General features: G+C 46.3%; 1 protein-coding gene across 9 annotated transcripts; it reads right to left on the bottom strand.

Annotated features, from left to right (window-relative positions):
- Positions 1 to 9808, bottom strand: LOC134735297 (large ribosomal subunit protein eL39-like). 9 transcript variants are annotated; one of them, XR_010118357.1, is made up of 5 exons: positions 9675 to 9808; positions 6069 to 6892; positions 1616 to 1738; positions 270 to 376; positions 1 to 181 (listed from the first exon to the last, which is right to left on the bottom strand). XR_010118357.1 is itself a non-coding variant. In XM_063629777.1 (2 exons), exon 2 carries the CDS (start codon positions 6766 to 6768, stop codon positions 6613 to 6615), a length of 156 nt encoding a protein of 51 aa, XP_063485847.1. In that variant the 5' UTR covers positions 6769 to 6892; positions 9675 to 9735; the 3' UTR covers positions 6404 to 6612. The 9 variants fall into 9 exon arrangements, 1 of the variants encoding a protein (XP_063485847.1); XR_010118353.1 differs by having other exon boundaries at positions 1 to 376; positions 1616 to 5265; positions 5870 to 6895; XR_010118352.1 differs by having other exon boundaries at positions 1 to 376; positions 1616 to 5265; positions 5870 to 6892.
- Positions 9809 to 9814: the final 6 nt, after the last annotated feature.

Here is a 9814-nt window from a genome sequence, read left to right as displayed (position 1 = left end):
TGAATGTTTCATGTAGAAATTTTATTTTATGATGAATACACTTGTGCCATTTCTTAGAATCATTTGCTTGTTTAATTCTAGTCTATCAAGTGATAATTTTGTTGATATTTAGAGGCTCCTCCTCTTGTTAATTTCTGTGGGATTTTTGGTTATATTTAATAAGGAAAATAATATTAAATGCCTAAGAAAAAAAAGAAACAAAGCCAATTATTCCTGAGAATGTTTAAATGTATTGAAGTACACTTGTTAATTGTTAGTATAGAACCTACATTTCGTAATAGAAAACCTTGGACTTGCCAGTGGTAGCTGCTGGAATGAGGTGTTTGTCCAGTATATCCAGAACGTCGCCGCAGATTAACTTTAGCTCAGTCTCAACCTGAAAAATTAAAAGTAAATTTAAAAAAATCAGATCCTTGAAGTCTAGAAATTCTGTAAATTATTACATATTCTGTACCTCTGTTTTTGTGGAAGAGAGCTTAGTGTTACAGAGAATTCCTTTCCCTCTCCAAACTCCCTTCTTCCCTTTTGACACGAAAGCAGAGAAAAGCTGCCTGTCAGTTATCAAAAGTATCTTTTCCTTTCTCCACGCAATGAAGTGCTACACACACACACCACCCCCCACCCCAACACCCCCTCACAGTCCAACTGCAGAATCACCAATGACTGAAACTGAACACTGATGCTACTTGGTAAATGCTGGTCAATTACATGACTCTTTCACAAGGTAGCAACTATTGTGTCCATTTACTTGGGAAAACAGAAGCTAATACATTTGCTCAAATATCATCCCCTTAAAAGAACTGAATAAGCAGAGCTAGGATTTGAAGCCAGGCAGGGTGCAAGGGACAGAACAAAATTCAAACCCAGGCAGTTTCCCTTCAGTACTTAGATTCCTAACAACATTCAACAGGCAACCCTGGAGGGAAGGAGGAAGGGAGGGGAGGGAGGGAGGGAGGGAGGGAGGAAGCGAGGGGAGGGGGGGAGTGAGGGAGGGAGGGAGGAAGGGAGGGGAGGGAGGGAGGGGAGGGAGGGAGGGAGGGAGGGGAGGGACGGAGGGAGGGAGGGAGGAAGGGGAAGGCAACCAAACTTAGGAATGTGGGTGCAAATAAATTCACTGGTTTGGTGGTCAGAAGTTGAAGGTGTTTCCAACCTACGGCTTCCATTTTCACTGTAAAATGGGATAAAACCAACAACAGCTATTGATACGGAAGCGGTGGGGTCACAGGTTTAAGAAGTATGATGGTTTTGAAATAACAAAATATGATGGTTTTAAAAAATAAAACAAAACCAATGAAAGAGAACAGCTGGACAGTAACAAGGGTTGCTATAAACATTAAATCAGACATGTATGTAAAGTGCACGGAACTTTATAAATATTCACGTCCCTCTCCCCTCCTACCACCATCTTAAGTGGAAGAAATTCTTATATTTGTATCATCTGTCATTGCCCGTACTTCATGTTCAATTGTCGTTGAATTGGTTCTAAATCTTCACACATAGCAGGTGAGATACATTTTTTGAGTTGGACTGAATCCTTTCTGCAGAACTTTGCTGTTACTGTCAGAGGGGGTGCTGGTGCAGTGAGAAAAATGGTAGTTCTCGATACTAGACTTACTAAGCTTCAGAGAACCTGGATCCTCCGGCCAGGAAAAAGGATTGTGAACTTCACATGTCATTCCGTCTGTCTCCAAGTCTCGATCTCCCTACCTGTTAAACTGGGGTACGACACTCACCAAACCTACAAAACAATAACCAACATGACCGAAAGAGCTCTGTAAACGGTGTAGCATACAATCTCAAAGGCTGAACACATTGATGGAATCCTTTGGGGAGGTAATTTTTCACAGTATCAAGAACCATAAAAATGTTGAAACCTATTGACCTAGGCATCTCCTTCCCAGAAATATATCCTATGACAAGGGTTTCCACCCTTTTTCTACCCATCCACCCAAAACATCCCCACGGATGGCACATTCCTGGGTTTTGGACTAACGCCTATTAAGCTAGGATGGGAATCACATACAATCCTTGTTTTGTTGCCACTCAACAAGATACATCCCAGTGAAGGAAGTTATTCTGGGAATCATCTGAATTAAGTAAATAATTCACCAAATGCAGTATTTCACTTATTAACAAATCGGTTGCAAGTTCCACAACCCATCAAGACAAGCATTCAAGACTTGGCGTTCAAGTTGAGAACAGCCATCCTTATGAAATAACTCAAAGGAATGAAGAACTGCATATACCTATGAGTTAGGCTGATCGGTAATAATGATAGTAACAACGTCAGCTCTTTCCTATCCATTCTGTCAGTGCCTCCTCCTGAAAATCCTGTGTGGTGGACAGGAGGGATTTATACCCTCTGTTCTCCAGGTGGAACCATGGGTTTCTATTCACTCAAAATAATTTGACAGCCAACAGCCATGATGGATAGAGCCCTCTTATTTTTTTATTTCTTCCAAGAAAAGGGGGGGGATACGGGTACAGAACATGCAGGTTTGTTACATAGGTATACGTGTGCCATGGTGTTTTGCTGCACCTATTGATCCATCCTCTAAGTTCCCTCCCCTCACCCCCTACCCCCCAACAGGCCCTGGTGTTTGTTGTTCCCCTCTCTGTGTCCATATGTTCTCAATGTTCAACTCCACTTATGAGTGAGAACATGTGGTGTTTGGTTTTCTGTTCCTGTGTTAGTTTGCTGAGGATGATGGCTTCCAGCTTCATCCATGTTCCTGCAAAGGGCATGATCTCTTTCCTTTTTATGGCTATGTAGTAGTCCATGGTGTAGATATGCCATATTTTCTTTATCCAGTCTTTCATTGATGGGCATTTGGGTTGGTTCCATGTCTTTGCTATTGTAAATAGTGCTGCAATAAACATGTGTGCATGTGTCTTTATAGTAGAATGATTTACATTCCTTTGGGTGTATACTCAGTAATGGGATTGCTGGGTCAAATGGTATTTCTGCTTCTGGATCTTTGAGGAATCGCCATACTGTCTTCCGCAATGGTTGAACTAGTTTGCATTCCCACCAACAGTGTAAAAGTGTTCCTATTTCTCCACAGCCTCGCCAGCATCTGTTGTTTCCTGACTTTTTAATAATCACCATTCTGACTGGCGTGAGATGGTATCTCACTGTGGTTTTGATTTGCATTTCTCTAATGACCAGTGATGATGAGCTTTTTTTCACGTTTGTTGGCCACATAAATGTCTTCTTTTGAGAAGTGTCTGTTCATATCCTTTGCCTGCTTTTTGATGGGGTTGTCTGTTTTTTTCTTTTTTTTCTTTTTTTTTTGAGACAGAGTCTCGCTCTGTCGCCCAGGCTGGAGTGCAGTAGCGCAATCTCGGCTCACTGCAAGCTCCGCCTCCCAGGTTCACGCCATTCTCCTGCCTCAGCCTCTCCGAGTAGCTGGGACTACAGGCGCCCGCCACCACGCCCGGCTAATTTTTTTGTATTTTTTTTTTTTAGTAGAGACAGGGTTTCACCGTGGTCTCGATCTCCTGACCTCGTGATCTGCCTGCCTCGGCCTCCCAAAGTGCTGGGATTACAAGCGTGAGCCACCGCGCCCGGCCAATCACGGAGTTTTAAGATGTCCTGATAGACCCATGGGTTTAATGGGGTGTGGGTATGTGTGTGGGGGTGTGGGTGTGGGTGTGGTTTTGTGCACCCCTATGGGCACACTTGAATTTTCAGCTAGTCATAGGGAACATAGGGGACAATGCTGACTGCCAAATGAGACACCTGAGAAAACAGTCCTGCCCCCCAATGTAAGCCAACTACAAAGAAAGACTCAAAATGATGGAATAACTGTGCTTTTCAAAAATAAATAAATAATGGCTCAGGGAGACATCTGTGGTCCAAGAATCAGGACACTCCAGCCTGCACAGCTCTGATATGACCTTCCTGTATGACCTTGCCCAAGTACACATTCCTCTCGGAGCATTAGCCCCTGCGGGTAAAATAAAGGAAGTGATCCTTTTCACTCTGATGCTTCTTGACTCATGGCTTCCCTTGGTAAACCTACCTAGGCTCAGACCTTTCGGCTGAAAGCCTTTTGGGGTGGACACTGTTGGGAAGAATATCCAATACAGAAAACGGTCTTGCCAACAAATTCCATCGAGACCCACAGACAGCAGATCACCAAAACGTGGGAGACGACAAACATCCGTGTGGCTCTCCATTCGCCGCTGGGACAAAAGCTGGCAGGTTAGGCAAATAGAAATCAATAATTGGCTTTATCCATTCACATCTGAGTCAAAGCAGTTCTGGATATGGCTTTATCCATAACAGATATGGCTTTATCCACTAATGGATATAACTTTCTCCATTAATATCTGAGTCAAAGCAATTCTGGAATTCCCAGCTCCATAGTGTAGAGCGTGGCGTCATGAATCCAAACCACTTCCTTTCAGACCAAGATGTCTGTTCAGGCTTAATGCGGGTCGCTAACTCCAGATGTGGAATGCTGATTTGTACAATCTCCAGGCTAAAAGAGATCTTAAACTTCTTCCAATGATCATTTTCAACAACATTCCTCATTAAGTGCTCGACCAGCTTCTGCTTACACATCTCCAACATGTGGAGCAGTTGCTGGATTCTATTGAGCCAAAATCTTTCTCAGTTTCCTAGTTCTGCCCATTCTGGAACACATCCGCTCCTCCTGCCTCTAGGACAGTCCCCCTCAAATCTTCTCTTCTCCAGCGGTCCACGCCCAGCCCCGACCACTGTGGCTTAGAGCGTGCGGTTACTCCCTGGGTCAGCTGGGAGGGCAGGGGCTGCTGTGGATGGTGAAGCCTCACACACCCCAGCCCACCTCTCCCCAGCCAGCCCCATCAGGGGCACAGAGTCTCTATCTGTCCAGCTAGTCTGGCACACAGAGTGGCCCAGGGCAGAGAAACCGGCCCAGAGGGCACTGCTAGGCCCGGACTCCTCAGTTTGCCTCAAGCCAGATGAACTAATCAATCGCCATGTTATCTGAAGGCCAAGTTTCTATTTCTGCTATTTAAGATTAACACTTATGGTTACTATTTTTATAATTCCACCTCGAACATTTTTACATGAATCCTTTCACCAGACAGTGGCGGCAGAGTGGATGTTCTGGTGGTTTTGGCCCCGGTCACCTGGAAAATCCTTCCGTCTCCACTTCACCTCTGCCCCCCAGACTGACTCCGTGTCATTTCAGAAGGAGAACATCAGAGGATGAGGACATAAAAATAAGCTCGAAGTCTTGGCAGATGCTTCTCTCTCACAAGCTTCCCCTTCAGCTTCAAAATTCACAGTTAAAAGAAAAAAAAAAACTTCATACCAAAGCAGTTGAGGCATTTTGTTAAATTCCCCCACCGAGACATACTGAGGTATGCAACTAACTGCTGAGTGCTAAGATGGTATCGATCGAGCACCTGCTATTTCTGCTTAAGCTGAAGCCACAATCCCAGCACAGAGGCTACTGCGAGGCCAAGACAAACAAAAGAGCCAGGCCCTTTCACCCAGATCGCAGCGGCCCAGCAGGACTTGCTGTCTCATGCAGACTTTTGTGTGTGTGAAGAAAAGCTTTTTGTCTTGCTCTGGGCACCCTGAGGCCAAATATATAATACTTACATCCAGCCCCAAAGCCCCCAATCTGTCTCCACTTTTAAAATCACATACTTCATTGTAGTAATTTTCATTCTCAAATGAAATGTCTTTTCCATATTGAAAATTAAAACCCCGTGTTAATTATGCTACCAAAAACATCTCTCAGCTTGAGAAAGTTTGAACCTTGGGGTGTCAGGAGACGTTCACTCCAAGGATGGTCTCCTTTTCCCTGAAGGGTTCCAGAAGGGCATTTCCAGAGCACATTCCCCTCCTCCCCCAGGATATCCGCCTTACCTCCGTCCCCCGCACACTCTGGGATGGAATCAAGGGTCTCCCACAAATTCAGGCAACCCAGTCACAGCAGGAGAGATGGTACAATGTGTGGGCTGGGGTTGGGGCTGACAGGGGGAAGCTGTAGGAGGAAAGACTCCTCTCCCTCCTCCTCAAGGTTCCTGCCCCTTCCCCGCCACCCATCTCTCCCAGCCAAGCCGACCTGCAATTGGTAAAACCAGAGGCTTCACCCAGGACTTCAGGAGGCTCCCAGGCTCCAGACTGCTGCTGGCTGTAGGTTTACACCAACTCTTTGCCAAGTAACAAAATCCAGGATGTTTCCCACTCAGACAAACTGACAACTGCCCCTCAGTTCAGACACCCACTGAGCACTGAGCATGAGGGTGCACTCTGCTTCTAGGCCAGCAGAGCCAGACTCCATCATCCCTCGAATCCTCTCTGCACAGAGTCGGTGACTCCGCCTGCAGCGCCAGACAGCGCACGCGCACACCAGCTCTGGGTTCTGCTTCTACACCGACGTTTCCGGGAACTCCTCTATTTCTTTTTCTTTTTTTTTTTTTTTTTTTTTAAAACGAAAGGCCTCACATATTTATTACTGAACCCAGCCAACCAACGTGTTCATAACAGATTCAGAGAGGAAAACACGTCGAAATCTCCAGATAGTGGTGACATTTGCAGCTTGATACGGTAACATGATCGTGACCTTCAGACAGCATAAATATGTGTGCCATCTCATGTGCAATTCCTTACAGACCCAGCTTGGTTCTTCTCCAATGTCTCCTTTTGGAGTTGTACCTGATTTTATTTCCAGTTTTCATCCGAATCCACTGGGGAATGGGACGATTTTGCTTTTGTTTCTCAGCCAGGAATCGCTTAATCCTGAAAGTCTTGTGAGAAGACATGGCGAGAAGCGGAGTCAAGAACACACCACGATGGCAGAGAAAGGAAGACAGCCCTCTATTTCTTCAAATGCATTGAGAGTGGTTTTGCTGTTGTTCCTGGAAGAATCTTGGATTTTGTTGAAATCTGCTTTTTAAAAAATATATATTTTAGAAATATATCACTCTGCATAATGTGTTTCTTTTTTCTTTTTCTTTTTTTTTTTTTTTTTTGAGATGGAGTTTCACTCTTGTCACTCAGGCTGGAGTGCAGTGGTGCGATCTCAGCTCACTGCAACCTCCACCTCCCAGGTTCAAGCAATTCTCCTGACTCAGCCTCCCAAGTAGCTGGGATTATAGGCACCTGCCACCACGTTCGGCTAATTTTTGTATCTTTAGTAGAGATAGGGTTTCACCATTTGGCCAGGCTGGTCTCAAACCCCTGACCTCAGGTGATTCACCCGACTCGGCCTCCCAAAGTGCTGGGATTACAGGCGTGAGCCACCGCGCCCGGCCACAATACTCTTAATGAAACTACAGCCCATATTAGGATTTCACCAGGGCTTAGAGCAATGTCTGGCACATAGTGAACCTTACACAGGTGATAAGGACGTCACTACCATGATGATGATGATGAGGAAGATGATAATGATGATGTTGGACTTTCTAGCACAGCCAGATCGATCTGGTGCCTATTTTCAGAGCATGCCATGTTAGTTTCTATTTCTAAACACTTTTGGCCTGGCACAGTGGCTCACGCCTGAAATCCCAGCAATTTGGGAGGCTGAGGTGGGCAGATTACTTGAGCTCAGTAGTTCGAGACCATCCTGGCCAACATGGTGAAAACACATCTCTATTAAAAATACAAAAATAGACTGGGCACGGTGGCTCACACCTGTAATCCCAGCACTTTCGGAGGCCGAGGCAGGCTGATCACCTGAGGTCGGGAGTTCGACACCAGCCTGACCAACATGGAGAAATGCCATCTCTACTAAAAATACAAAATTAGCCGGGTGTGGTGGCGCATGCCTGTAATCCCAGCTACTCAGGAGGCTGAGGCAGGAGAATAGCTTGAATCCTGGAGGCAGAGGTTGCACTGAGCTGAGATTTTGACACTGCACTCCAGCCTGGGTGACAGAGTGAGACTCTGCCTCAAAAAAGAAACCAAAACCCCCACTTTTTTTCTTTGAAACTAGCCTCGCTCTGTCACCCAGGCTGGAGTGCAGTGGTGCCATCATGATCCTCCCACCTCAGCCTCCCGAGTAGCTGGGACTACAGGCACGTACCACTATGCCTGGTTAATATTTTTTTTTTTTTTTTTTTTTTTTGGAGATGGAGTCTGGCTCTGTCACCCAGGCTGGAGTGCAGTGGCTCGATGTCTGCTCACTGCAAGCTCTGCCTCCCGGGTTCACGCCATTCTCCTGCCTCAGCCTCCCGAATAGCTGGGATTACAGGCACCCGCCACCGCGCCCGGCTAATTTTTTTTTTTTGTATTTTCAGTAGAGACAGGGTTTCACTGTGTTAGTCAGGATGGTCTCGATCTCCTGACCTCGTGATCCGCCCGCCTCGGCCTTCCAAAGTGCTGGGATTACAGGCGTGAGCCACCGCGCCCGGCCTCCTGGTTAATATTTTTATTATTTGTAGAGATGAGGGTCTCAGTATGTTGCCCAGGCTGGTCTTAAACTCATGGGCTTAACCAGTCCTCTCGCCTCTGCCTCCCAATGTGCTAGGATTACTGGTATGAGTCACGGTGCCCAGCTTCTTTCTTAACTCTTTCTAGTAGGTCCACCACCTGGGATTACCTTTTTTCCTTCCTCTCCATTTAGCTTTATGAAATCCTCACATCCATCCATCTCCATCAAATCTTTAACAATTCTCCTCTGTCTTTTTTGACTGTAGGGACCTTTAGAACACCCAGCCCTTGCCAAAACTCCCCATTGCATTAAAAAATAGATTTTAGGCGGGGCATGGTGGCTCACGTCTGTAATCCCAGCACTTTGGGAGGCCCGAGGCACACGAGGCAGAAGGATTTCGTAAGGTCAGGAGTTTGAGACCAGCCTGGCCAACATAGTGAAACCCTGTCTCTACTAAGAATACAAAAATTAGCCGGCAGTAGTGGCGCATGCCTGTAATCCAGCTACTCTGGAGGCTGAGGCAGGAGAATTGCTTGAGCCTGGGAGGTGGAGGTTGTGGTGAATTGAGATCGTGCCATTGCACTCCAGTCTGGGCAATAGAGTAAGACCCTGTCTCAAAAAAACAAAAGGAATTGTTTTTAAATTTTTACCGTTCTGAAAGCACATTGACATCCTTTGAATTTTTTTCTAATTATTTCACTTTGATTTGTACATTCTCAACTAGATTCGGGGCTGTATGGGTTACAATTCCTCTGCATCCTCCACAATAAACTTGGTGGGAATTTCAGACTTTTTTTTTTTTCCCCGAGACAAGAGTCTCGCTCTGTCACCCAGGCTGGAGTGCAGTGGTGCGATCTCGGCTCACTGCAACCTCCCCCTCCCGGGTTCAAGCGATTCTCTTGCCTCAGCCTCCCGAGTAGCTGGGACTACAGGTGCGCGCCACCACGCCCAGCTAATTTTTGTATTTTTAGTAGAGACCGGGTTTCACCATGTGGGCCACGCTGGCCTCCAACTCCTGGCCTTAAGTGATCTGCCTGCCTCGGCCTCCCAAAGTGCTGCAATTCCAGGCGTGAGTTACCGCGCCCGGTCAAGGTCTTGATTCTTGTCTGCCTTTCTGCTCCCCTGTAAACTCTACTGGTTGTCTTTTTTCCTGCTTTATCCCTCGTCCTTGGTAGACAGTGATGGTTAAATGAATGAATGCATGAACAAATGTCCTGGATCTAGTACTGCATTGCATGTACACATTGATGACAACAGACATCGTACAAGGCGCAATCTTGGCAAATTTATTCAAACCTTGCAGACTTCGGTCTCTCACAGTGCGACGCCGGGAGCCCATCACACGCTGAGGTCTGTCAGAGGCCCCAGAAACAGCCTCGGAAATGGAGGAGGCGGGGCTTCACCCCGACAACACCCCCTTGCGTTCAAAGCCTTTC

Source organism: Symphalangus syndactylus, chromosome 20, assembly GCF_028878055.3.
Source record: "Symphalangus syndactylus isolate Jambi chromosome 20, NHGRI_mSymSyn1-v2.1_pri, whole genome shotgun sequence".
NCBI lineage: Eukaryota > Metazoa > Chordata > Mammalia > Primates > Hylobatidae > Symphalangus > Symphalangus syndactylus.
The sequence above is the reverse complement of the archived record's forward strand: the minus strand, read 5'-3'. Positions and strand labels throughout refer to the sequence as shown.

Bases quoted from the DNA above. Each gene is read 5' to 3' on its own strand.
- LOC134735297 (XM_063629777.1), bottom strand. From the start codon at position 6,768: ATGTCTTCTCACAAGACTTTCAGGATTAAGCGATTCCTGGCTGAGAAA.